At 45.9% G+C, this 27,923-nt stretch overlaps 4 protein-coding genes across 19 annotated transcripts; all 4 read left to right on the plus strand.

Moving 5' to 3' along the window:
• The first annotated feature begins 219 nt into the window (after window positions 1–219).
• uqcrc1 (ubiquinol-cytochrome c reductase core protein 1) lies at window positions 220–6,333 on the plus strand. Its single transcript, XM_040204377.2, has 13 exons — window positions 220–452; window positions 1,320–1,460; window positions 1,597–1,683; window positions 2,566–2,695; window positions 2,881–3,079; window positions 3,841–3,920; window positions 4,021–4,136; window positions 4,293–4,436; window positions 5,038–5,198; window positions 5,283–5,368; window positions 5,466–5,554; window positions 5,670–5,745; window positions 5,833–6,333. Exons 1-13 carry the CDS (start codon window positions 276–278, stop codon window positions 5,895–5,897), a joined length of 1,551 nt encoding a protein of 516 aa, XP_040060311.2. The 5' UTR covers window positions 220–275; the 3' UTR covers window positions 5,898–6,333.
• Window positions 6,334–8,030: 1,697 nt separating this feature from the next.
• LOC120835450 (uncharacterized) lies at window positions 8,031–9,467 on the plus strand. The gene is made up of 2 exons (XM_040204378.2): window positions 8,031–8,269; window positions 8,679–9,467. The coding sequence occupies exon 2, from the start codon at window positions 8,695–8,697 to the stop codon at window positions 9,073–9,075; it is 381 nt and encodes a 126-aa protein (XP_040060312.1). The 5' UTR covers window positions 8,031–8,269; window positions 8,679–8,694; the 3' UTR covers window positions 9,076–9,467.
• A 930-nt stretch (window positions 9,468–10,397) lies between these two features.
• cidec (cell death inducing DFFA like effector c) lies at window positions 10,398–15,199 on the plus strand. Of its 16 annotated transcripts, none has more exons than XM_040204382.2 (7): window positions 10,794–10,845; window positions 10,978–10,989; window positions 12,675–12,743; window positions 12,841–13,003; window positions 13,170–13,319; window positions 13,915–14,105; window positions 14,760–15,199. In XM_040204382.2, exons 1-7 carry the CDS (start codon window positions 10,832–10,834, stop codon window positions 14,938–14,940), a joined length of 780 nt encoding a protein of 259 aa, XP_040060316.2. In that variant the 5' UTR covers window positions 10,794–10,831; the 3' UTR covers window positions 14,941–15,199. The 16 variants fall into 16 exon arrangements, with proteins under 16 accessions (XP_077948500.1, XP_077948503.1, XP_040060322.2 ...); XM_078092371.1 differs by having other exon boundaries at window positions 12,841–12,994; XM_078092374.1 differs by lacking the exons at window positions 10,794–10,845; window positions 10,978–10,989 and adding an exon at window positions 10,398–10,768 and having other exon boundaries at window positions 12,841–12,994.
• Window positions 15,200–16,861: 1,662 nt separating this feature from the next.
• Window positions 16,862–27,235, plus strand: LOC120835452 (G-protein coupled receptor 22). The gene is made up of 2 exons (XM_040204390.2): window positions 16,862–16,985; window positions 24,099–27,235. The coding sequence occupies exon 2, from the start codon at window positions 24,210–24,212 to the stop codon at window positions 25,740–25,742; it is 1,533 nt and encodes a 510-aa protein (XP_040060324.1). The 5' UTR covers window positions 16,862–16,985; window positions 24,099–24,209; the 3' UTR covers window positions 25,743–27,235.
• Window positions 27,236–27,923: the final 688 nt, after the last annotated feature.

A 27,923-nucleotide genomic window follows, 5' to 3' on the forward strand; every position in this document is an offset into this window, starting at 1 on the left:
TAGATGGCATTTCAGGGCTATTAAATGTCTTTCTCCACCTGTGTACTGTAGGGGAGTAAAAAGAAAACATTGCCTCATGTAACACAATATGTTTTGTTGTAATACGGTGATAAAAGTCCACTTTTACACCCAAAACTCAGAATAAGACATACGAAAAATGAATACTAATTAATATTATATAGTAAGAACCCAACAAAACGGGAGAAAACAAACGCATTTGAGTCCATTGGACATAACTGCACTTTAGGACCGAGCCTCCACTGCAGTGACACACAATGGACTGCTGGCGGCGACATTTCCAGCTCGAAACATACCCGACGAAGAAGAGGCGCTACGCGACAGCAGCAGACTCCCCCCCGCAGCTCCACCTTCCGCAACCGAACCAAGAAATGGCGGCGTCCGTGTGCCGAGTGGGGAGCACTGTGGGTCAAGCCCTCGCCAAAACCCGGAGTGTAAGTACAGATTCAAAGGTTTACTGGAATAGCGCAGAGCAACGTGACATATCCGAATATCCGAGTGTGCTCTCCCTGGCGTCCGCCCAACGCCGAGAGGAGACCGCGGAGAGCCGTCCGCTGGGCACAACGGGAACGGGTTAGCTAACCGGTTAGCATACGTTAGCTAGCAGCGAGAGCAAGGTCAACTGTCAAATGACGCGGCGCTGACCGTCTAAACCACTTGACGTGGAACGTGCGTTTAAGTAACGTGTTGGTAAGGCCGACTGGTGACCGGTGTTTAACAAAGTCAGCCGCTGTAACGTTAATCTCTCGTCCTAACCTTCCAATCGCACCCCAGCTAACGAGTCTCCTGCTAGCGGCGTTAGCATGGTGACTTTGAATACTTTGTCTGACGTCCAATGGTTTTTATTGTTGAATACGTACTTTTATATTATGTCGACAACATAATCAATACACAGATTTGAGAATATTTGTGAAACGAGTTCGAGAATCAACTTCGTTAGGTCATTATCCTCCGTGTTATTGTTAATGGTTTGTAATGCAGCTAAAGTCAATATCGGTATAAATTGTTCTCAGAAAGTTATGAAGTTACATTTTGCAATTACCGTCTGAAATTAAAATGGTTTTAAAATGACAATCCACTACCAAGCAATGCAATGTGATGGATTCATGTTGAAATTGATCTTTCTACGTCTCATCATCAATTGTTGCATATGGTGGTTTTAGTGTCAGCCTATCAGAGCACATGAACGCTTATTTTTAACAGCAGTAATCCATGTTATTCTAACTGTACTTAAAAAAAAAAAAAAAAGTACAGTATTTAAAAATGACGTGTGTTGCCTCTTGTCATCTCTTCTCCTGCAGCCCGTCCTGCTGTCTCTGAGGCGTGGACATGCCTCCGTCAGCTATGCCCAGAGCCTGCTGGGAGCTCCTGAAACACGCCTGACTACCCTGGACAATGGGTTGAGAGTTGCATCTGAGGAGACTGGACATGCCACTTGCACTGTAAGAACCAAGCAATGGGGTGGGGTCTATGTTTAAACCACTTTAAGGCGGTAGTTTTACCACCTTGTAGACATGCAATTTCCCTCTTAATGAGTTGTATGTGCTGGTGTCAATAATCATCTTTACCCTGTGATAGGTTGGACTGTGGATCGGTGCTGGTAGTCGCTATGAGAGTGAGAAGAACAATGGCGCAGGCTTCTTTCTGGAGCACATGGCTTTCAAGGTAGAGATTAGTATGCTTTATGACCTTAAAAGTAGTATAGAGGTTGACTTTTCCTTTAAACAAATACATTAGTTTTAGATTCAGTGTTATTCACTATGACACATTGACTGCATCCTTTGGGTTTACGTGTTCTCTGCAATGCATTTCCTCTAAACATGATGGTTTGTCACACTATCTCAAAAGCAAACTATGGAAACTGCATGTGATTAGCTGAACCATCGGTCCGTCTTTGCCACACACATAGCTGCCACTAGCTCCACACGAGATGCTGATTATTTTGCGCTCTGGCTCACCGAATACATGCTCATTACTCTAAGCCTGGATTGATTTTTAGTTGATCTGCCATTATTTCAAGAGTCCATTGTAATAGGAATTTTAAGACAATGTAACAAATGTGTTAACAAATAGAAAGTGAATTAGATCGTACTGCTAGATTGGGCTGATAAAGATGATGTGACTACTTTAGTCTCCTGTCTAGAAAGAGAACATGGACAAACCTTACTGTTCTCGGGCAAGTTCTTCTGTTTCCGCTGATATGACACAATATCTGAGATGACAACAGTGGGACCGATAACATCTCAATTGATTTATACCTTAACCATAGTCTGTCCTACAGCTTGAGCAGTGCTGGACAGCTCTTTAGAAAGTCATACTATAGATGCTGCTTCCATCCAGCTTGATGCAAGTTTAAATGTTCGGATGGATGGAAACACAGGGTTCTATTTATAGTGTGTGTCCTTTCAAGAATAGTTCAGTGTGTAATGCGAGCGTAACAAGTTTGAGGTCGAGCCAGAGAACGTATAACACATTCCAGAGAATCTCTGTCGCATTTAAACAAGGTTTCTTCCCTTCATCTTTTGCTTTCACCCTCCTCCCCCCTAGGGAACCAAGAAGCACCCCCAGACTGCCCTGGAGCAGCAGGTTGAGTCCATGGGTGCTCACCTGAGTGCTTACACCTCTCGGGAGCACACCGCATACTACATGAAGACTCTGGCCAAAGACCTGCCCAAAGGTGAGAGGACCTGGTTAAACAGCAACAGGCGTCATCCACTGCACCTTACTTGATAATTCACCTTCCTGTTTGTAAGATCAAGTCATTAGAATCAACCAATGAACTTATAAACGTACGTTCCTGATAAATTGAGGATCTCAGTTACTTTGCTTGATACTTTTTTTTTTTTTACTCCGCTTTCTTAGCCGTGGAGCTGCTGTCAGAGGTGGTACAGAGCTGCTCGCTGAATGAGGCAGAGATCGAGCAGCAGAGGGGGGTAGTGCTGCGTGAGTTAGAGGAAGTTGAGGGTAACCTGCAGGAAGTTTGCCTTGACCTGCTGCATGCCACCGCCTTCCAGGGCACTCCTCTGGGACACAGTGTGCTGGGACCGTCCAACAACGCCAGGCAAGAGGAACAACACGCTCAGTCGTATTTTGTAGAAATGGTCACACACTCGGGTTTGCTTTCATCAAAGGGTCACGACTGTAAACGGGGCAGCGTTGTGATTAAAGGTGGAAGAGCAGGAGCGTCTTCACTTCAGAGGGTCAGCAGGGCGATCCCTGGCTTATCTACTCCATGTCCTCGCACAGCACTTAACCCCAAAAATGCTCCCGTAGCTTTTCCTTCGGTGTGTGAATGTTGTATGAATGTTACAGTCCCGATGGGCATGTGGCAGCGTGAATGGTAGCTCATGCCATCAGTGTATGAACGAGTGAATGCTGACAAATTGTGTTAAAGCAGTTTGAGTGGTCGGAGGACGAGAAGAGATACAAGTGCAGTCCACTACTATATCTACCTGTTCAGTTTGTTCAGAGTCACCTGTCCATGAATACATGAATGGGCTTTAGGCATTTTAATGTATCAATTCTTGTTTATATTACTTAAGATAAACCTGAACTTCCTTTAGTCTTTCACATACGAATTATGATGCATCTTATAATTGAGACATTTCAGTGTTTCCCCTGGCTTTTACAACAGGGTGGGGGGTGTAGTAGTCAGGCACCCCGTGTTATAATGGTACGGGAAACACTGTATATAGAAGGGTTGCGGCCCGCTACCCTGTCACGGTCAGGTTCATTTTGTTCACACTGATTATTGCTTAAAAATATATCACCATGTGCACCATTGTATAAGTTACCAGCCGTACTATTTTGCGATTGTTCCAGGAACCTGAGCCGCCAGGACTTGGTGGATTACATCAGCAGCCACTACAAAGCCCCTCGCATGGTGCTGTCTGCTGCTGGAGGTAGGCGCGCACACAAACACACACACACACACTCTGCTAGCTGTGAATTCCTACTGTCTCTGGAGTGACGTGGCGTCTATCTGACATGTTTCCTGGACAGGTGTGAACCACGAGGAGCTGGTCGGTTTGGCGCGATCCCACTTCAGCGGAGTCTCCTTTGAGTATGATGGAGATGCCGTTCCCGTGTTGTCGCCCTGCCGATTCACCGGCAGTGAGGTAAGATAGTGAAGTATGTTTTGCGGGAATAAATCTAATGCTTCCGCGCTGGCAACAGAGGTCACATCTATCCCATCAACGTCAATGTGATATCCCGGGAACATCTTGTGGGAATTTTCATGGTCACGTATAATTGTTTTGCTGATCTGTTCCCAGATCCGTATGCGCGATGACGCTTTACCTCTGGCCCACATCGCCGTGGCTGTGGAGGGGGCCAGTGCTGCCAGCCCAGACATCGTGCCACTCATGGTGGCCAACTCCATCATCGGCAGCTATGACCTCACCTATGGTGGCGGAAAGGTTGGTTAAATATGTGATGGGGTCTGGATGAAATGCTGATATAGAAGTGCATTTAATTTAATGCAACTTATGCAGTCGTCTCCCCTTTAAGCTTTGCCCACTTGAGGTAGTTGATGTTTTGAGTGGCCATTACTAAGGGGTATATTATGATCCGCTCTAAAATCCTGAGTCAAAGGTTTCACCGCTGACTTTGGCTCTGTAGGGAGGAACAAGACCGGAAATTCATGTAGTGCCCATCCCTCAATAGGACTGCTATTTTAAGTATGTAATGGTTTAGTGTACTGGTGTTACAATGTATATGTGGTTTGTAAAATATTCTCATATTAGGATTAAAAGCTTTAATTAGCACATTTGTTGGGTGACAGAAGTTCTACTTTGTGGAGTTGGAGGGGGACAAAGTGGGAAATGTTATAGAGATCAGTTTTTATATTGTTTTCAGATGTTTAACCCTAGTCCTGTACTGCAACACTACTGGGAGCAGGTTATTCCGGATTGATAGTATTACCATGGATGAATTGACCACCCGATGCAGGTGTGACTATGAACCGGCTTTGCTCAGGAGCCTTCTGATGTTAACGGCCTTGCTTCCGCCCACCCGCAGCATCTGAGCAGCCGTCTGGCCCGCCTGGCGGTGGAGGAGAACCTGTGTCACAGCTTCCAGGCCTTCCACTCCTCCTACTGCGACACCGGTCTGCTGGGCATTTACTTTGTGGCTGATAAGCACCAAATTGAAGATATGATGCACTGGTCCCAGAATGCCTGGTCAGTAATGACACACGGATCAACCAAACTGATGTTGTGTCTCGTTTTAGGACGTTTTTCTTATTTCCTCTCCTTTCCGCTCAGGATGAACCTGTGCACCACAGTGACAGAGAGCGATGTGGCCAGAGGCAAGAACGCTCTGAAGGCCAGCCTGGTTGGACAGCTTAATGGTACGTCACATGTCCGTTATACACTTACACAAACACACTCTCCTCCTCTAAACTCCTCTGAATCGCCGAAGTCAACACACAGGCTTTTGTCTTCTAGGAACAACACCGATTTGCGATGACATCGGCAGACACGTCCTAAACTATGGGCGCCGGATTCCTCTGGCAGAGTGGGACGCCCGGATCGATGTGAGTGGACACTCGGGAACGAGATCCTCCCCATTTATGCCAGTTGTACAATTAAAAGGAAATATTGTGTCTTCAAGATGAGAGTTCTTACTTCCCTCCGCGTCGTTTCTTTCAGGCTGTGACCCCCAGGATGGTGCGAGACGTCTGCTCCAAATATCTCTACGATAAATGTCCTGCTGTGGCAGCTGTCGGTGAGTTCAGGTCCATTTCGCAGCTTGGCCCGGGTCCCCGCTGTGACATCCCGGTCTAATGGGTCCTTCCTTGCTCCCTCCCAACAGGTCCCGTGGAGCAGCTGCCCGACTACAACAGAATGCGCAGTGCCATGTACTGGCTGAGGTTTTAAGATGCGTCCCGTGTTTGCTCCTCATCGTCGTCCTCCTCAACCTTCCTCTGTTATCTGCCGTCTTCACAGCAAATTGAGGATTGTCCCTCCACGTTGGCTCGACAGCACATTCGTCCTCTCTTCAGCCCATTGTCCGCTGATCACTCTTATCTAGCCGGGGATGAAGGGGGGGCAGCAGCAGCACCCCAATGTGTAACAATTACATCTTACACATTGTTACCTCGTAGAGGTGCTCATTTCCTGGTACAATATGGCAGAGAGGAGGGGAGAGAAGGCAGACCTGAATAGCAAATAATAATCTCCTGGATGCACATCACACCCTGAATACAACCAGTCTGGAGCAAGAGTATATTTATCATTTGTAACATTTGTTTCTGTCCTCTATTGTACATAACAGAAGCTCTCATTCCGACAAATAAAAAAAAATGCTGTAAAAGATGGTCTGTTGTTTTATATTACAACTTTAAAACCTCTTTGCACAATTCTAATGTCGTCTGTTTTCAATAGAGTAGAAAAGCCAAGAGGAGAATGTTCACGTCTGTTTTTGACTTTCGCCAGGACTGAAATCCACACATGAAAGAACCTCTAGCATGCTTTGTATTGCTGAGCTTTATTGAGGATGATCCAAATAATTATCCTTTTCATAGTGCTTCATTCTTCATTGGTAAATGGACTTTTATAGCGACCATCTTAGATGAGGCCGTATTTCTGTGTCATGCAGTATCTGTGATAATAATGCCATTGGTTCAACCTACAAACCTAGGATGACATTTGTGTGACCCGTGTTTGTTTATCTCAGGGTAACTGAGACGGCTTGTAATCCTCAAGGCCCCCGAGGGCCCAACTACCGTAATCGGGCTGCTCTTGTGATATTCATATCATTAGTCAGATGAGGATAAGTCCCTTGACGAGGCGACTCCGGAAAGGAGCTTGTCTTGTTGGTCTCCTGGGCCTCATAGCCCCTTCGTCCTCTATCACCTCCCAACACCCCTCTTCTGTCGTCTTAAAATACATTTCTCTACTCCTAGTGTTCCTTTAAACAAGTAACAGCGTTTAGATATTTTCCCGTGTGATGCCGAACTTTTCAAAGTCCTGCAGAAGAACACCCGAGCACGTGAACTATAACACAAAATCTGATGATGTGGACATTTTCTTTCTCCAAAATAGGAACCAAAGAAGCTAATTTGCCGTCCCTCTTTACTTCAGTTCATATGAAACACATTAATTTTAAGAAATGCAATTGCCTCCCTAAACTCCACATTTAGCTGCTCTTAATCCCAACTAAATGCTCCCTGTAGAGTTGAATCACCGTCACAGTAATGTGGAAGAATTTAGTGCTGCTCATTCAAGTAGAACTCCCGTACGAGGAGCTTTTGTCATAAGCTGCTTGATTTGGGTCCTGGAGATTCGTCTCCTGCTGGATGAAAACAATAAGTACGATACAAGCACTCTGTCCATTGAGCACTGTTTCAAAAGATCCTGACGATCTACGTGGCTTTAGATGACTTTTGTTAAGATATTCGGCAGAAGAGCAGCACATGTTTGGATGAACCTTGAACAACGGATACAGCAACACTCCAGTAACTGCAGTCTGTGCCGCGTCTCCTTGTTGATGGCAGCTATGGCGGCTGCCATTCACTTTCCAAGCCTACACCTGACAGTGAAACTTTTGACATGAATCGAAATGTTTGAAAAAATAAACCAGTGAGCTCGTTCGATTAAAGCAGAGTCTTGAAACCGCACTATTAAAAATCACACAAACTCACAAAGAGGGCGACAATCTGCAATAGCATGAACATTACCCATTACTTATCGTTGTCTTTAAACCACACATTCCTCCTCTTTGCGATGGTGAGGCTCTGCTCACACAGTCAGCATGCAGGATTGACCCTGGGGGATCTGAAAACACAACACCATGATAAGAAATAGATTAATCTGGCAAGATGTTGGTCCTCAACTTTTGAACAATGGGGGAGAGGGGGGGGTTCAGCTTATAGGCAAACTATAGTTATTAACATTGTGTTATTTTTAGAAAGCGAAAGACGTCAATGAGTCTGGAGGAAATGAGATGAAATGGAGGGAGGGTGAGGGCGTGTAATGATACAAAAGATGAACACCGAGGGGCAGTGCCACGGCCAAGACCGGCGTGGATGAAGACAAAGTCGCGGACGAGCAGGCAGAATTCCATTTGAACATCTGGCTGCGCGTCACACAGGTCGACCCTCCGCAGCTCTAGAAGAAGAAGAGCCTGAGAGAAAGAAGACTTTATAAGAGGTTTATAAGAGATCGATACTAAAGCCCTGCTTTGGACCACAGGAAGGATAAGTGCCTTTTTCACCAGTTTTTCACCAACTTTTCACAAGAGCTACTGAGTAAGTATTGATTGAGATTATTGAGGTAGGATAACACATTGGAGAATCTTTAACATCCTGCAAAAACTGTACAAGCATCTCACTTTTAAACATACTTTTGTCTTTCAAAGAACAATGAAAATCTTCTATTTCCTGCAGGCTGAAAATGCATCTGTGTTTTAGTATTGACAGGGACTTAAAATGTTTATCTGCAATAGATGATTTTACAAAATCTCGTGGATTGCCTATACGTTGCATCGATATTCTCCTCTAATAGCATCATGTTCTTCACAATTACCTTCCCTTTTCAACATAAAAAGATTTTCATACGTAATCAGTAAAAGAAATGACGCCGTCCCCCTGAGAGAAGCCGTGCAGCGTCAAGAGTTGCAGAGCGTCTGGCTCACCTCCTCCTCTTCTCTCCTTGCAGACAAGGACTCCTGACCATGGGGAGCGTGCGTGTGTGCTTCTGCCTGGCTCTGCTGCTGCCGTGGATCGCCCAGGGCCACAGAAGCGGCCCAGCCGCCCTCGCCGGACTTGACGAAGACGCACAGAGGCAGGTGCTGGACGTCGACATCCTGAGCCGCATACGCGCCCTGGACTCGTTGCTCCGGTCGGAGCGTCACGCCGCGCCCCGGCGAGAGCGAGCCCCGCGGCCGGCCCCCCAGGTGCCGAAGAGGGCCCAGCAGGGGTCCCGCTTCGCCCTGTCCCTCGACGTTCCCACCAGCATCCTCAGCGTCCTCATAGACCTGGCCAAGAACCAGGACATGAGAACCAAGGCTGCGGCCAACGCTCAGCTGATGGCACGCATAGGCAGGAAGAAATAAGAGAGCGGGGCCCTCGGGGGCCCTCGGGGGACCTCAATGGACAAAGTCTCGCTTCATAGAGGAGTTAACTTCTTACATTGTGTCACTCGGCACCTGGTTAGACTGTTAGTTCAGGTGAAATCAGCCATTATGGTCAGTATCTGTCCATCAGAGCTTACATTTGTTTCACTTTTATACTTGGCCTTAAATTATTATATTTTACACCCAAGACCACGCTCCATTCTTCTAAACAAAAGTGAATAAGAAAGAGCTGGTATTTCGTCTCAAAGATTATCCACCCGCGGGTCCGAAACTGTGATCGGGTTCTGAAACCTGTTTCTTGTGTTTGCATGTGTGATCTTGAATTCAAAAGAAAAAAAACGGTTATCCAATTAAATCCAATATGATGATCATATTTCTTTCCAAGTCTAATTCATTTCACCCACTGCATTGATATCAGGCCTGCTTGGTGTAATTACAAGCATCAGCAACCCATAAAGCGCAGATGAATGGGTCAGAGCCAAATGAGCATGCGTCACCCACCGCGGGGTCTGATGTGTGATAACAGGACAAAGACGTGGGCAGGATATTGACCTCTGAAGGAAGAACAGAGCCTTGCTAAAGACCTTTGTTCACTGATACTTGATAAATTTGGCAAACAAGTCGCAGCCATTTTATGTCCGCTGCGTTATCTGCTCTACATTGCACTAATATCTGTGGCATGATTCATCCGTGCTCCTGCAGTGAGCATGAAATATGAAGCAACACAGACACTGCTCATCTCGTTTACATCTCAGTTTGTTCTGTTTTTTGAGCTGGCCTTGAACTTTTTTTGTAGTTAAAGCCAGTCCCCAAAAACGCAAATATTACAACAAATGTTTTAAATGTGTTGCAGCGACATTGTAACGCAACGTGGTCGCTGCTGGGCATCAACGAAATGTTTCCATCAGGATGCTGTAATAATGGTCTGTTGGAGGAAACCTATGAGTTATCACAGAAAATTGTCTCTTTAAGAAATGATACTGTAATAAACTAGTAAAAATAAAGATTTTGCTTTCACTACTGTGTAGAAATGTGCTGTTAATTAACAAAACAAAAAACTACACTCATCAAAAGTCACAAAATTGACATGTGAATGGGGGCTACATTGTTTTATGAAGTGATTGCACTTTTTAGTTTCAGAATGAACAGCTACTGCTATTACAGGCATATATGTACAATATCATTCATAGATTCACACATGCATTTTATTTTACATATTTCCTATTTCCTAGTTGGTGTACTTTTACATGTGGAGCTTCAAGGAGAATAAGTGTGTTACTAACGGTCTGTGTCTCCGCCTTTACTCAAACGGAGTCACGTTACTACATTGTGCAGATGTCCCCCGCTGTCTCACGGACATCAGGGGACAACGCGTCTCCGGCTGAGGCGGTTCCTCGTTTGTCCGCACGATGTCCTCGTTGTCCCTCGGAAGCCTCCTCCCCGCGTCCTCCGCTATATCGTAATGTTGCACGTGCGACTGTGAGACAGGGTCAAGTCCTGTTTAATATCGCGGTTTATTCATATTCATTCGTTACGGTTACTGTTACTGTTGTTTAAACGCGCGAGAGTCCGAGAGGCAAAATGGCGCAAACAGCAGCGGTTAATCAGCAGTCCAGGTGTTATTAATCAGCGCAGCGGCCGCACGTGACATCCGGCAACACGCGAGCTCAAAGTAAGTCTGAATATTTTATGTTCCACTGCTTTCTTTTATTGGCCTTTTCCACACTTTGTTTCTATGGAGTATGAAAGGTATTTGATTGAAACCAGTGCGTTTATATTACTACGGTTTTAGCCGTACAACACGGTGGCATTGCTGGTGGACCATTCTCTCATCCTTGTGGTTGTAAAATACTATTTTTTCTCTGTTTGTTTTTCCCTTAGCGTGTCCGTATTGTAAGTAACTGAGGTTTGGTTTCTCTCAATGCTGCATGTGTTATATTAGAGGAGCAGAAGCTGATTTAAGCCAGCACATTGGGTTGGATGCATGCTACTCACAGAGCCCAAATCCTTGTAATAAAAAATCACACATTTAATTACGACTATTAAAAGTCGTAACTTGCCAACGATTGTATAGTCTGTCCAGTAGGCAAACTAATATGTGAATTCTTCATTATGTGCAAAGAGCCTTTGACTCAATGTGTCCATAATGCAGCAGCTGTGCAGGAGGCTGCTGAGAACTGAATCTAATTATATTTGACCCAAAAGTACATTTCACTCCCTTATCTTGTTTTGAATATGTTTGTATTTTTCAATGTTCAAGACTAAAACTTTCAGGTTCCATTTTTTTTCTTCTTCTTTTTCAAATGATCACAATTGGCCAGGATATGTAATTTGGTGTTTTGAGAAGGAATCAGCTGTCACTGCTTTCTCCTTCCGAAACAGCAGATGTTTTATTTTACTTGGGCACTTTTTCTGTCTCCTAGTTTTCATATCAGTGGGTTATAATTGTTGTGGCTGGTGCACAGAGGGAATCTCAGACTACCTGTAGCTGCTGGTGTGTATCACCTTTATGATGTGGACACTTATTGTCTCCATAAGCCGGCGCACCAGTGGGTGACATAATCTAATGAACGATGACCTAATTGTGATACATCAATGTCTCATATTCTGCACAACCTCTGAACGAGTAGGAAGTGCAACGTGCCATCACATTTGATATGTTGGAAAGATTGGGTTAGAAATTTGACAACTATCTTTTAATGTGACAACCCTGTTCTCATCAAGATCCGTGAATCAAACATTTTATAATCAACACTTTTTATTTTATTATGACAAACTTTTTTTGTTTTGTCTTTTAAAAAGTGTTGATTCAGCAAATGGACGATATTTCCCCACTTAACCCAACCGCAGTGAGACATTTCTGCTACCACTCAAATACACATGGAGCTCAATATGATTTTAGATTTTTCTGCAATCGTTAAACAGATTTGAATGACAACAATCTCCAGATTAATCTTGCGTAAATTCCATGGACCACACTGTCAGCATATTTTAGGGGAAATTTCCTCTGTTCCTCTTTGGATGCTCTGTTAAATGTGACTCTGGCTTGTACAAACAAACACAGGGGAGTGCAACCGCGTTAATGGAAAATTACTCAATACAGCTTGCAACAAGCTTAACAGTCACCAGCACAAAGTTCAGTGACCGAGTTGTGCAAAAAAACCCCGCAGGGAGACGAGAGCGTATCAGAGCGGTTTTGAGTTGGGAGTTGGGAGCAGCACTTCAAGATCACTGTAAGGATTATTTATTGAAACAAGGTCAGGACAACAGCTTCTCAGCTTCCCATAACGAGGTCATATACGTTTTAAGCTATTTCTGTTCCTTTTTTCACTTTTGGGAATTACGGTGAACTGTGTAGTTTGCTAAAGAAAGGAGGTGATCTAGAGATTAGCTACTTACGGGGGATGTAGACAGGGAGGCTTGGACACTAAATAGGCCACAGTTTACTTTAGATTTGTTTTGACTGTACAATGCTCACTATTGTCTCCTTATGGGGATGTTGCCCTTTCAGAGGGATGATGTGTTTCCTTACTGATAGAAGTCCTAATTGCTAAACTGCTGCCGGCACCGCATCGCAGGTCAAGGAGCTCTCCGATGGATTACGCCATGAAGTCCCTCAGCCTTCTCACTCCGTCGTCCCTCTCCAAGTAAGCGCAACGTTCCGCGGGTTAAACGGGGTGGTCAACAATCACCAGTGGATAGTGGAGGAGGCAGTTCAGCACCACACCTCTTCTCTTCTCCCAGGTGCGTGTCAGCCAGCGTCTCGGCCAGCGCCTCCATGACCCAGCAGCTGCTGTCTGGTCGAGCTCTTCGACTGAAGCCTTTCAGGGTCACGAATGCGGACCGCAGCGTGAAGAAGGGCATCATGGCGGACGCGCTGAAGGACCTGATGAACAAGGCGAGGAGGGTGTGTGTGTGTTGAAAGGGCTGAGCGGGAATTGCGAGCACTCACCGCTGGGTGATCTGTAAGGCGGTGAAAGGTCACAACAATAAGACGCACAGTTGAAACAATGCTGTGTGTTTGTATAAAGGGCGTTCGCCTGAGCTGCTCCTCCCTGTCGCCGCTCTCGCAGGTCAGCGACTCGTTCAGTGTGCCGTGTGTCGACGCCCTGGTGCTGGACGAAGACGGGACCGGTGTGGACACGGATGACTTCTTCCAGACGCTGCCGGACAACACTGTCCTCATGGTCCTGGAGAATGGCCACAGGTGGACCCCGCATCCGGTATGACGGTGTTTGACCCTTTCCCCCCCCATCAACCAGTAGGTGGCGCTGTTGATCAGCTCATCAGTGTGAGGTTCAACACATTGAGTAGTTTGTTATGCCAGCGATCCTTTGACTGAACGGACAGGCGAACATCCGTTTCTTCAACGAGGCAGTCGTGAATATTCAGACACGGGAGTCTGTAGACGTAAGAATAATACATTGAAATCCAATCAGCAAACTTGTGTCCTCAAACTGAATGGAGGAAGAATGTCTGTTGTTATGCGGAGGCTTAGCTCAGGGCGAACGCCAGAGATGTTTTTTTCCTTCATAACCTTTGGGGAAGAATCAAAGGCAGACGTTAAATTTAAATGTTCTTCTCCAAAAATCAATTTATTTCATGCAGGATTCCCCCCCCTCTACACGTTTCACATTGACTTGGCTTCATTATTGTTTTACTTTCCAATCATTACTAGCAGGCGCCGCTTCAGTCTGTAACATCTGCTGGCCGAGCTTGATATAATTTGCTCTAGTCTGCTGGTCGCAATCACGCCGACAAGATGTGTCTGTGCCCCGTTGACCCACCTTGTGTTTCCTGTTCCTGCCGCCTCCACAGGATCGCCTCTCCAGAGATCACCTCAGCGAGTGCAGACCAAAGCACCGGATAGACGTGGCCAAGCTGACTTTGGACCTCTACAAAACCAACCCCAAGGACTTCATCGGCTGCCTGAACATGAAAGCAACCTTGTATGGTGCTTATTCTGTGTCCTATGACCTGCGGTGCTATGCCGCCAAAAATATGCTCAAGTGAGTGTCTGTCAAACATCTTAATGCCTTTTTGTTACGGGGATCTGACGTTTATCTTCATCGCAAATGATTCAGTTCTATAGCAATGATTTAATCCAGTCATAAACGTATCTGCTTTAAGGAGTTTCTAATTCATACAATACCAAATGGACCATCACCTTTGCATTGCGATTACCCGCCAACAAACACACACTTTTCTCTGTTGGCTAGTTCCGAACACCAACACCAGTTGTGGTATTCTGTGCACAACTTCTAACATGTACATTTCAATTAGTATACTGTGCTATTGTGTGGGCGGCTGAGTTGAAATCACTGATTGCAGAAGAACAAAGGCTACATTTTACAGAGCTTAAATTCATGTTGCGTCATCGCTGCAGAGATCAGCTGGTTTTTAGCGTTGGCACGGAGCTTCATTCAGACGATTACATTCTGCAGATTGTTTGTTAAGGCTCTTTTCTTCTCAGCGATTAGAAGACTGCGGTTTCCGAGACTTTTAACATGTCATTTTCTCATCAGCTTGTTCAATTTATTTATTTATTTTTTTAATGAGAATTAGGCAAGATGTATATCTGAACTTACTCCAATGCTGTGTTTTTTTTTATTTGCTCCGTATGTCCACGATCCCTCTTGTTTCTCTCTGTGCTGTGTTTCAAGGGAGGCTCTGCGCTGGACCATCTTCTCCATGCAGGCCACAGGCCACATCCTGCTGGGATCGTCCTGCTACATCGAGCAGCTGCTGGAGGACGAGGATCAAGTGGAGAAGAGCCTGGCGCTGCCACAGGAAGGCCGGATCAGGCAGCTGCAGAGCATGCTGCTGGGAAAAATAACCTACTGAATGTGGATTAGAGCTGACAAGGGAGGAACTTCTTGTCCACTCTTAGTTTTAGGGCACATTATAGAGGGTCACCGGTGACACTGCTGATCTCTACTCTATGTTTGGGTTTCCTGTGCACTTAGCGGACATTTCAGACGTTTCCACAGCCCGCCTGTCGCTTTCTTGTTCTGTTACATTGTTACATTCAACACAAGTTATTCTCATTACTGTTTTTTTTTTTCCTGTGCAGATGAATCAATAAAACTAACACTTATTTTTATTTTCCCTGTTCCTCAAAGTCTGTTTGTCTACGTACAGCAGTTCTACAATTGAGCTGACAGTATATGTCCAGTGTGAGCCCATTAAGCTGGCTTTGTCTGTGTGGTTCCTGGTCAAAGTCTGTGTAATTGGCAACAGGTCCAGCTGTCTCTCCCACGCTTCCCTAATTGTCCCCCGGCCTGCACTGTCTTGTCAGCTGCAGCCTGCTCCTGCCTCGCAAAATCAGAGGAAGGGAAGAAGTGAGCGCAGCTGCAGGGGCCGAGAAGCTGTAAGCAAACAATTATGCTGAGCGAGGAGAGCGATGATGGTTTCAGCTGGTGGCAGAAGTGCCACTTTTACCATTTTTGTCACAAAAGTCGCAGCAAAAAGATGAGGAAACGCCAAACGGACCTGATACAACACAAAAAAAAGCTGATGTCTGCGGTACATATCAGTGGGTCAAGAGTTGGAGACTAACAGTGGCTCAATCCAAGTGTCCCCTGCCAGTTTTTTGTTTCAGATTATAGAAAATAAAATTCAGTTGGCATCCACACAAAAGCCAATGCCTACCTCATATAATATTAGTTATTGTTTTGAGGGATGTGAATGTTCTTTAAACGTAATGAGACCATAAATCATGAGACAGTCAAAACACTTTTTCCAGCAGTATTTCATCGTGTTCTTTCGTCAAGTGAAATTGCATCTCATCAATGCAGGAGCAGGAGTTGCGTGCGATGCCAACATGGAAGTGATGGTGGAAGCTGAACAAGTGCCATTGAACTGAATCGAGTCATGGCGGTGCATGACTGCTGACGGTCTCTCGTGCTTTAATCTACTTCTGTGTTTCACAACATTCCGGATGAACCCGTTGAAGTGTATTGAATGGTAGTTATACAATTGGCTCCGCGTGGATTTGGCTCTACAGCATCTGCTCGGTTTAACAGCTTTGGCGAATGGTTTAAAAGTTTCCTTTCCTTCAGTGTTCAGATGCACAAACTCGAAACACCCAAACAACCGTGCTGTTTTTATTGACCTTGAAGTGTTTGGTCATTACAAGGACAATTTCCAAAACCAATGGCCTATATTACCCACAATGCAGCTTATCCACCAACAGCCATGGGGGAGGCGAGTTGTTGGCTTCAGAGGTCTGGTAAACTCACGTCTATGAATCTCAACAGCTTTAGGATATTTCTAATTGCTCATCACCATGTCCTCTAATAAAGTCCTGGCTGGTTACAACCTCAAGGTGATCTTGACACACTACAAATCCACCCCAGCTGCTCCTAAACGTGCTTCGATGAGTTTTTGCTGGTGAGACTGGATTTATTGCTCAATTCTGTCCGGTTCAAGACTGGTGGAGTTCTGCCCCAACAACCCCTGCCTCATGTGACGTCCTTCGAGGCAATGCCTCCCCATTAAGCCACAAAAATACAATTTGTTTTTTCATATTTGCATTTATTAATGTGACCATTAGATGTAAACATCGGAGCGGGGGCTCTACATTTCTAACGGCATCAAAGCAAAGGCAAATTTGCTGTTTTAAAACCGTGGATTTGAATGTCCTCGATGGTCCGCGCCTCCTCCTCCTCCTCCTCCTCCTCCTCCTTCCTCCACCTGGCAGCAGCATCCTCGCTGGCGTCCGTCCTTCCGTCCCACCGAGCTGTCGTGTTGTTAGTGGCCGCTGGTGGCGCTGTTGCTGCTGCGCAGAGAGGCAGCGGGCTTCGGGCTTCTGGCTCCACAGGAGATGAGGGACGCTTCCCACCGACACGCGTGATGACTGCCTGAGCGCACGGATCCAACTCGAAGAAGTAAGAGTGCAGGGTTTTTTTCCTCAGTAATTCAAATGTTGCTTTTGACGATGTCATCTATATTTCGTTGTTGCGGCCATTTATCCGATGGAGACAGTTTAAAATGTAAAAAAATGTATGCAGTTGGCCGTAAAGCAAACCCGATGAAACCAGTTCCCAAATTAACTTTAATCAATTGAATACTTGTCTTTGATAGGAAGGTTCGCTGCAAATTTTCACGTTTTAAAACCTCATTCTAAACTTTTATTCTTCTAAAACCCCGCTTCTACGCAGCGTATTTTATTCCATAACCGTTCGTGTGGATAATTAACAAAAATCTTTCCACAATGGAACCACTGCCATATTATGTAAAACTCTGTGTTTATCTGACGGCTTGGCTGTTGCATGCATGTGCACCGCACAGCCCACCGCTCTGTGTGCTATTTGGCACAAAGCGCTCCACGAAATATCGATTTAGCGGAGGAATCCGTGTTTTATTCGAGCCCGCGGGCTGGATGTGGGAGTAGGTGCTCCTCCATGTCCCGCTTGCACTGCGCACAAAACGTGCTTCCGTTTGGATGCTGGGTGTTTCGTGTTGGGTGCCAACGGCGCTGGGGCCAAACGTCCTTTTAAAATGTCTTTAACCTGCCTTGTAACTTTCGTAATCTACGAAAATCCGTTATTTGTTAGCTATCGGTACAATATAAATGACACAAAATATGGTAACTGAAGTGTGGGAATAAATTCAAAGTGGGATTGATGAGCAGGTTGAAGGCAGCCACTTGCCATTATTCCGTTTCTTTAAAGTTACTACATTTACGCCCTGAGGACCTGAATCTGAAATAGTTTCATGTATGTATGTCTTCATTCATTTCATCCAAAATGTGGTCGATCGACAAACCATCTGCTTCAACGTGTGAATGGTTTCTTTTGACTGTTTTTCTGTGATTTCATTTTTAATAACTTTTTTGCTCGAGCACTAATGCTGTTCGGTAAAGCCCTCAGGGTTAGAAAGGCCAGGATTCGCTTTGACCGATGGGACAATATGCCGCCCAGCGTTTCCAAACTGCATTCTGCCCTCAAATAATCCAATACCTTGGATTTACACTCTCATACAATCCACACGTTGCCCCGTGCGTTCACTCTAAGCTGTTCATCTCAAGCAACGGTGCCCTTTGTCAAAGAATACAAGGCGGCTGTGGACATGCAAATAAAGACAGTTACAAAGTGAAACTACATTTGGTGGGACGCGGCAGGCGAGATGGTTGCAGCAGTGTGGAGGGGGAAGAAGGCAAGATGAAAGCTGTCTCCATAGCGAACACGAAGGAGGGACACCAGATCCTGCTGGGCACACGGCGACAGGGAGCTTGTAGTGCGTCACCGTCCTCTCTCTGGCTCGCACGCAAATCATCACGTTTTCTTCACTCTGTTTGCGGTTGTGTAACCTCGTCGTTTCCCCACCAAGTGGTCAGCTGGAACGCTGTTTATTTTCCTCTTGTCTCCATCTCTTCTGTCCCCTGCACTTTTCTTCTCTCTGCTTTTTTTTCCTCGAGCTCATGGTTTTCAATGGTTGTCCGAGGTCCGTGTTTTCCCGCACAGCGATAAATAATGCAGGTAAAAGGACGACACAGATGTCCTCGGTGAGAGTCTGGAGGCTTTGCTGAAACCTGAATTACCCGTCACGTAGAGAATACGCGTGAATAAAGAATTCGTAGTGTGTTTGGACTGGAATGGCACCATCTCTCGCATGTCTCCCTGTGGGGTCTCTCAAATAGATGTATACATTAAAGATGGGTCTCCCGCGGAGGAAGAAGAAGAAGAAGAAGAAGAAGCTGAGCTTCTGCTTGATTTTACTCTCCCTCACATATTCCCCAAAAGCACACTCTGTGTTTCTCCATTATTTATACCCTCCTGCTGGCTCCTTCTAGTTCTCCTCCTGTCTTAAACAACAGCCACAATTAAGGGCCGTTAAACATCTGGGCAGAGGTGGAGGCAGAGTCCTGACCCCTGCTCGCGCCCTCTCTAACAAATCCGTGATGATTGTTTGTGTCCTGACGTAGAACGTGTGCGTTTGTGTCGATCATGAGACGACGTTGTGTTGTCTAATTGCTGACTTATTTTTTTCATGAAACTTAAGTTTTTAATATTTTGAAGAATCAAGTCAAACAGAAACTTGAATTCCCCTCACTTTTTGTTGAGAAATTCTTAACCGATACAGCCACTGTGCAATTACTCCCAGAGGAGGATACGGCGTCTTTTGGACATAGTTGTGAGACAGCGCCTGGGGGTCTCTGCGTGGTTTCTCCCATTCAAAGAAAACAATCCCCAACATTTACTACGCTGCAAAACACTCCAGCGCTGCTCCAGGTGAGACTTTTGCCCTCTATGTATTTATCTACTGCTACAAGACCACTCAGACCCAGCAGGTGTACTGTGGTTCAACCGTGTGTGTGTGTGTGTGTGTGCGCGCACAAATACAGTCCTTTTTAAATGTGTTTCTCTCCCTGTCCCACTGTGTTGAGGATGAGCGGAGGGCTGCCGGTGTTTCGCTCTGACTTGACCTTTCGTATCCAGCATCACGTGGCGACTGGAGAGAGCGCTCAAATAAAAGCTCGGCTCGTCTCAATAGGGAGACTTTTTACCACGTGTGTGCGCGCGCACACACACACATGCTAGTGGGTGTTTATTGCATCGTGGGATTGTACAGTATATGGTCCTCCTGTTGACTCCGGCCTCTCTGTTTTCTTGTTACTCACCCCCTCACACTGCAGACTCCGACTCCAATGCCGTGCTTTCTATTCTTGTCTAAGTAATATCTTGTTATCAACATTCTGCTTTCTTTAAAAAAACCTAAACAGACATTAGACATTAGAAAATGTCTAATGTTCCATTAGACATTTTGTAACGGCAAGTCTTCCATTGCGGCGTGCGTCCTGTAATGAGCGCACAGTGTCACCTGATTATTCCCTTTTTCTTTTTCTATCCTGCCACCACGGCGTCGCACAGCGCGCGGAATCGCACATGACAGAGTTGTCGTACTTTCCTCGCAGCCTGCCTTGTTTGAGTTGACGTGGTGATTCGATTCTCAGGCACTTTGCTGCATAACTTTGCATTTTAATGAGGCGCAACTGATTTACTTCCAACCGCTGTGTATTTGTGATGATATCGCGCTGGTGTAATGAGAAGAGAAATATGTGGGTGTGCTTTACTGATTAATATATAGAAGAGTTAATGGCCCGACTCGAGCCAATATTAGAATGCTTATAGCTTAAACTCAGTCTTCAATTATTATTCTTTGATCAAATCTAATGTTTATATTTTCTTACATGTGGTTATTATCAGATTACAGTGCGAATTAGTCACTCGGAAGGTGTCAGAGGTGTCATGGAGCCCACACGGGCCCCCAACCGCACCCACTGAATACTAATTATCACACTTTAAGAAACACAAAAACGTATCCAGGATGTAAAAGTGTAAAAAATCTAAAGCAGTGCTTGTGATCGAGGCTGGTGAACAACACGCTTCCTGTGCAGGTCTTTATTATCGAGGCCACTAAACTGAACGTTTACGCTTTCATTAACAAGTTGATGTGCAGTGAATCTGCGATGGGGTGTTAATGAGAATGAACACAAAGAGGCCTCGGGATCGTTTTTTGTGTGCGGTTGAATCCCATTGTGCTCTCAAACAAAGCCGTTTCTAATACAGCACGGAGTAAGACAACCTGTTACATTAGCTTGTCTGCCATGAATCGCGAGGTTATCTTCACCGCCGTTTAATCTCTGTGCTGCCGCTCCTGGGGATTGCTGATGCGACTGGCTGTTCAATTATACATGCTATACTGTCTCTTGTCACATAGTGTCTGGCTTCCTACACAGAAGAGGAACACGATGTAGCCTCACTTGAATTTGTGTAGGAAATTGTTGCCTTGGATGTGGTGCACCAGTTTGTGATTAACTCCCCCCACCTGGTTTAGGGTTTTACTCCTGCAATGAAATGCATTATCAGATCAGTCTTTTTGATTTCTTTTATCATAAAGCGGCGTAGATTTACATTTTGGTTTCACATTTCCTAATATTACTTTCTTCAATCCAGAGCAATCAGCTTTAAATTGTTACATTCACATCTGGCTGTTTCGGTGGAGAAGAAGATTTAGAAATTAGATGCAAAATTGGTGATCATTTCGCTTTCGGATTCGCTGAAAAGTGTTTAATGTTCAACCTGATTATATTCGACCATGATAGCATCCAAACCAAATCCCAAAGCAACACAGCGAGCATCCATAAGCAGGTTACATACAAAACAACATATTAAACCTCGTAAGTCTTTACATATAAATAGAACTGAAATGAGATCAAACCACAATCAAAACCACAGGGATTATCAGATGCAACGTTACTGCTTCTCAGACTACATTGTTTGCGTATTTCATTTTTCTGCCTTTTTCACTGAAAATATCAGATAATTCCAGCCAGATAACTAAGATTAACATTAGTTTATAATTGAAAAAATGTGTTATGGGATTAGTACATCACCAAAATCACGCGTTCTTGGTTCTCAACATTCACAGACATTTACTTTATATAGAAATGTGCCGTTTCTTTCACATTTGACATATTTTCGTGCTCAAAGGGTAAGCGGAGACAAGGCAACCGCAGATTAAAAGCAAGTTCCTTGATGTGATCTTTTCCTTGGTTCTCGGCGTGTGGATTTAAGTGAGTTTATTGCCCTCTGCAAAGCCAGATGATGGTCTCACACACACACACACACACACACACACACACACACACACACACACACACACACACACACACACACACACACACACACACACACAGAGTCACCTGGGCAACTCCCTGGTGAGTGTCTTCCACTCGCAGGCGACTTAATTAGGAAGCCATCTTAAGACCAGCAGCTGCCTGCCCCTGGTTTACTTTGGTTTGCAGCAGGAGGGGGGTGTCGGGGGGGGGGGGGCGCTTTCTAGAGAGGCTTTTATCTGGATTACCAAATACAAAAGCTCTTTACAAGACCTGACCAGAACCAACCCAAAGAGGAGTCAGATTGAGCATTTTGAATGAGGAAAACAGTTCTTAATAGCCAGCCGATGGATTGAAAAGGATGTGAAACAGCACCGTGCTCTCCAGGGTGGGACATGAGGCACGCTGGGTTGAAGCTGGGTTCATATTGATTGATTTTTCACACTTTGGCCTTAAATGAATTCCATGTGCAACTCAACCTTTTAGTTCACAATATTGAAGTGAAGCGAAACCCTTTAAACCAACGACCCCTGTAGGAAAACCCGTGTGTCATATAGAGCCCCAGTGGCCACACAACGTCCATGTTGCTTTTCCCCCTTTCCTAAGCTAAGCATCCAACCCAGGCATTATGCTTTTCACTGGTGCAGTCTTTTGGGACAGAAGAAGCCTGTTGGGTACTGCAGGCAACCCGGAAAGCAGCACCGTGGGACATCTTGTTTACCGGTGCTGCTGGCTCGCCCCTCTTTTCTACAGCTCTCTTGCGAGCGTTTCCGATGTCCTACATCCAGGTGATGCGTGCCGTCTTTTAAACAAGGATCGACTACTTTCCCCCGTCGTGCCCCCCCGCGCCTCCGCCACCCTCCTCCTCTTAAATCAAACAGTCTGCTCACGAACAAACCGGCTGGATGGTGGGTCAAGCAGAGTGGCTGCAGGGCTGCACACTTTTCCTCACCCTACCTTCCCCAGTCCTCCACCTCTCACTTCTCCTCGTGCCATGAAACAGTATCTGCTTCCTCTCCAGCTTAAACTGTGGCAAAGTGTAACCTGCTGATCGGGATGGTGCTGTTGATCTAAGGGGACTTCCATTTCCTCCCCAGCTCCGCTGTGTACCACGTCCCAGGGAGGAAGAGCAACACATATAAGTCAACAGACAAGCAGACCGAGCGCCAGTGACTTTGTTTTTGTCTCCCTTATCTCCCTCCGCGGGAATGTAACATACTCTCTGTTTTAACTCTACTACTCCACCATCTCTCTGCTGCTAGCATATCGTCACCGAGCAGCTTGGTGTCACACACTTCAATACGATTACACCTGCGCCCTCATTAATCGAGGCTCTTGTAGTGTGGTTGCCGTGGCAACAGAAACTGGAAGAAAATGAGTCCATTGTTCAACCAAGTATCTTGTTTCCAGCAGTTGATAGTCTAAAGTTCATCCGTCATGTTGCATGTTTCCTGTGCTTTGGACTTGTAGGGTTGTCACAGAATGTTTAAAGATTGTTTTTGTGGTAAAAGACAGCTGTGATTGGATTCATTCAAGTGATTTCCCGCAAGTGCAATCAGTGGCCTTTTACTAATCAACTGTGTGCTCTTCACGGTGGGATTGAACCTGCAGCTTCTATATGTATTTATATATTTTTTATGCATCATCAATGTCCAAATTTATCATCATACTTACTGAAACTATCCTACCGTGATCATACCTTCTAATGACACTACGCCAGCTTAGCGCTGTAAAAATTAGAAACACGTAGACATCCACATACCACATATGATGAAAGAAAGTTTCAAAGAGTTTGCAACAACTCAGCTCAGACGAATCAGTTCTTATCAGCGAGGGATGTACGAGTAGCTATCTTGCAAATTGTAGACAATTTTCTTTGCACTTGTGTCAAATCACGTGCAATTTGCAACCTTGTAAAACTGATAGAATGAACTATACTTCATTCTATAATCCAGCCAAAGCGGATCGAATAAAATGATGTTGTCTGCTACAGCTGGCAGACCGGGTATCACAAAAAGTTTTTGCGTAAGTTGCTGACTGCATTGTTCTTACTGATCTACTGAGCGTGCAAGATATTCATCTTTTTACTCATTTTGAAACAAATTCCCAAGAGCTCCAATCCACAGCAGTGAGGGCCTGTGGTCGAGCTTCTGCAGGTCTCAGGCTGCAGACAAAACGGAGATCATGCATAGTGAAAGGAGACCGATTGAATGCACCTTTTCAATCGGCCCACGCTGAAGATGATATGATACACATTTTGTCATGAGTAGGTAGATAGAAAACATGTTGAGGTGACACGCTAATAAAGAGATAATGTGTTTTGATTTTCTCCTCCCCAGTTCATGTCTCATCTGTATGGCTTGTGTTCCTGTCTCCCCAGAACTGTCACCGAGCTGTTATTCATCTCTTCATCATGGAGGCTCAGCCCGGTGCATCATGGGAGCTCATCAGCGGTGTGACAAATACAATATATGAGGGCTGAGAGGTCGCCATGGAGACTGACAGCTACACCTCCGGCCCAGCCCCCACCGACGGCCCGGAGGGAATGGGGCTTCTTCTTCAGGATCAGGGAGACGTGGGCTTGCCCGGCGGCCTGGAGTCCTGGTACACGCCGTACTCGCTGGGTTTCCAGGTGTCGCTCACCTCCCTCCTCGTGCTGGAGCTGGTGTTGGGTTTCAGCAGCAACCTGACTGTGCTGGTGCTCTACTGGTCTCAATCCAATTTAGTGGACTCGGTGAGCAATATGGTGACGGTGAATCTGCACGTGCTGGACGTGGCGGTGTGCGCGCTGTGTCTGCCCCTCACTCTGGTGGTTGTGCTGCTGCCCCCCGGACCAAACATGGCCCTGCTCTGCTGCTTCCACGAGGCTGGCGTCACATTTGCCAGCATCGCCACAGCCATCAACATCCTGGTCATCAGCTTAGACCGATACGACATCTCGGTGAGGCCGGCCAACCGGCTGCTGACCACGCGTAGAGCGACGCTGCTCCTGGTTGCCGTTTGGATCACCTCGGTAGCTGTGTTTTTTATCCCGTTCCTGGAGGTGCAGTGGTCCAGCGGAGAAGGAGCAGAGGAGAGAGGCCAGGTGACGCCCTTGTCGTTGTCCTCGCGTGGCCTCGGCGTGGCAGTGGCGCCGGCGTGGCGTAACCAGACACTGCTGTGTGTCGGGGGCCAGGGCTACCAAACAGGTCTGGCTATGTACTACCATCTCATTCTGCAGGTGCCCATCTTTTTCACCACAGTGGCAGTCATGCTCTTCACCTACTCCAGAATACTGAGGGCTTTAAACATCCGCATCGGCTCCCACATGAAAAAAGTCCAAAGGTTCAGGGGCCCCTCCGGCAAGGGACAGGAGGGGCCCCGCGACCGAAAGAAAAAAAAGAAAGCAGGGCTCAGAGTGAGCGAAGGTGGGCAGGTGGGACAGGAGCGGTGCACCACGGATTGTACCAAAAAGCTCTGCCACCCTCCCCTCATTGCTTCTCCCACTCCCACGGCCACCTCCCCGCCTGCCCTGTCCTCCGCCCCGCTCGTCACCTCCGACGCAGGTGCCGCGACCGCCATGCCCACCACTGTGGGTGTCCAGGCCTCCGTGTCCGCCATCATCGCCCTCAGGAGGGCAGTGCGGCGGCACCGGGATCGGCGGGAGCGACAGAGGCGGGTGTTCAGGATGTCTCTCATCATCATCACCACGTTCCTGGGCTGTTGGGCTCCCCTCTCCGTGACCAACATACTGATCCTCGGCATTGGCCCCAGCGACGTCCTGGTCAGCCTTCGCCTCTGGTTCTTGGCCCTGTCGTACGGCACCACCGTCTCCCACCCTCTGCTCTACGCCTTCACCCGGCAGAAGCTGCGGCGTGCCCTCCGTACCAAGGTCAAGAAGAGGGTGGTGTCGCTGCTGCAGGTGGACCCGTCACCGGGGGGCACCGTCATACACAACTCCTGGGTGGAGAACCGGAAAACCAGCCGGCAAGTGCGGCTGGAAGCAAGCGAAGGTACCGACCGCTGCCTGGCAGAGGTCCTTTGAGAGTGAAACACAAGGGCCCGGCTAGTTATTACTAGTAATTAAAAATGGAGTGAAAGTTGTGTTCTATTAGGAAACTCACTGGCGCGTGAAGCCAGTGCCTGAAATAAACACATCTACACCTTTGGGAGATGTTTTAATGTAAGCACCAAGCCCACGCTGGAGGCAGCAGGACGCTGCCGACATACAGCCACTGTGGCTGGATCTAAAATGTGCATGAAATGTGTATGACTTGCAGCCAGTCAAATGTGTTTACACACATATGAAAGAGCGTTCTAATGCTTACCTAACTGCTCCAAAGAATGTGTTTAACCAGCAGATGATATGGAATGCCGACTCAAAGGCTCCAAGGCAGCTTTAAAAACAAAGAATTGGTACTCTTTGATGTAAATACTCAAAAAACTCTTTTGAATGTATTTGATATGGTCTCTGGTGTAGTTCTGCTGAGATGGTCCATTCTGAGCTGAAATGGGGAACATGTTGGATATGTATAAGCAAGACGCAGTGATGATGTGAGGATAAGATGTAAAAGTAGTTATTAAGCAGTAAATGTTACAGTGTTTACAAGAAACCTAGCAAAGCTCTTTTGCACCAGAATTTGGATTTTTAATGGTATAATGTCTTATTGATGTTTTGGATGTCCTGATTGGAGACGGTAGTTTGACCCTTTGGGAAATGAGATGAAAAGATTGATGCTGCTGCTACCGAACTCTCTGCCAGAAAGTGATAAGCCGTTCTCCCAAAATGTCTTGCTAATCCTTTTAAATCCAAAAGAAATCTATTCATTACATTAAATGTTTCTTATTGGATTGTGTTTAATTAGCTAGTCAATATAATGCAGTCTCATCCAAAATCGACTCATTTACTAAAATAATCAGTTGATTAAATGTCTCTGAGACATTCGCAACCAAAACAGAGTAGTTATAGCTTTAATAAACATAGATTACATCGTCGGCCTGTTGTTTTGGAGTGTATCATATTTAAACTTTGGGGTTTTGGCATGCTAAAAGCATGCATTTCTCTTTTGAGTAACATTTATGTACACGTTGTAAATACTAACCAGATTAAAATGTATGTTATGGAAAATCTACAGTAGAAGTTACTAAGTCTGTATGCGATTATAGATTTAGAGGAGTGTTTTATTTGCAGCTGGCTAGTCCAAACATGTGATCCCAAGGGTCAACTCAACCTCAGCGTGCAGCAAACACCACGGAGCAACTGTCACTGCAGCCGAGCACCGACACACTTTGGCTTCTTTATAATGGCTTGTGTTTCCTGTTGACTTTGTTCCACCTGATTGGTTGCTCACGGCTCCGGTGGCGTGCTCACAGTGAGGCCTCGTGATCCATCCTGCACACGCTACGCATTCTTGAATGTAAACCCATGAAACAAATATATATATATTATGTTGTACGTACACCAAGAATATGCTATATTTATAGGTTTTCTTCATGGTAATGTTATGATGTGACCATATTAATAAATATGAAATACTCCGTGCTGTATTTTCTGCTTTTGTCCGCTGCTCATATCTGGTGTGAGTTTGTGGAATGTCAAAGAAGCTGGCTACTAAAAAAAAAGAAACAAACAATGTTTCTGTCTAAAAACCATGTCCTGGGGGGGGGTGGAGGAGGAGCGGTGGGCTTTCACAGCTGTTTTTTCCTTTACAACATGCTGAGACTAGCATGAGGACAATGTACACCACTGTCCATATAGCTCACATGATCATTCCCCTGTTAAGGGACACACGGTGAGACACTGTTGAGCCAGAGAACACCAAGTCCTCTTGACACACTTGAATTCAGAAATATATATAGTTCGAAATGTATTGCTGTTCTCTATGTGTTGGGCATGGACGGCATGTTGCATACGGAACACAGTTTGTGCATTTAGAACAATCAGTAAGCAGCCAATAACGAAAGTGAGTAGGTGGTGCGATCTGTACGTGTTAATTTTAGCATTGTCTTGTTGCTGTTGGCATGCTGAAAATCAAACTCCGACGTCAAACCGCTTTCCTACTTTCCAACGAGAAGCCTCCCTTCACTGTGGTTGCATCCGTGTTCTGAACGGGTGCCCTCCGTAGGCTCCGATCACCTCCAGTACCTGCCAGTGTTCCTGCAGTGCTCCTCCCAATGAGCTATTCTCTACGTGTTTAGCTGAAACGCTGCCAGTGTGCTGTTTGAA

Source organism: Gasterosteus aculeatus, chromosome 17, assembly GCF_964276395.1.
Source record: "Gasterosteus aculeatus chromosome 17, fGasAcu3.hap1.1, whole genome shotgun sequence".
In the NCBI taxonomy this organism is placed as follows: domain Eukaryota; kingdom Metazoa; phylum Chordata; class Actinopteri; order Perciformes; family Gasterosteidae; genus Gasterosteus; species Gasterosteus aculeatus.

Coding starts and splice junctions, on each gene's coding strand:
- cidec (XM_040204382.2), top strand. Junction 12,744..12,840: donor ACTCCGTCGTCCCTCTCCAA/GTAAGCGCAACG, acceptor CTCTTCTCCCAG/GTGCGTGTCAGCCAGCGTCT. Junction 14,106..14,759: donor GCCGCCAAAAATATGCTCAA/GTGAGTGTCTGT, acceptor CTGTGTTTCAAG/GGAGGCTCTGCGCTGGACCA.
- LOC120835452 (XM_040204390.2), top strand. CDS start 24,210: ATGGAGACTGACAGCTACACCTCCGGCCCAGCCCCCACCGACGGCCCG.
- uqcrc1 (XM_040204377.2), top strand. CDS start 276: ATGGACTGCTGGCGGCGACATTTCCAGCTCGAAACATACCCGACGAAG. Junction 1,461..1,596: donor CTGGACATGCCACTTGCACT/GTAAGAACCAAG, acceptor ACCCTGTGATAG/GTTGGACTGTGGATCGGTGC. Junction 3,080..3,840: donor GGACCGTCCAACAACGCCAG/GCAAGAGGAACA, acceptor CGATTGTTCCAG/GAACCTGAGCCGCCAGGACT.
- LOC120835450 (XM_040204378.2), top strand. CDS start 8,695: ATGGGGAGCGTGCGTGTGTGCTTCTGCCTGGCTCTGCTGCTGCCGTGG.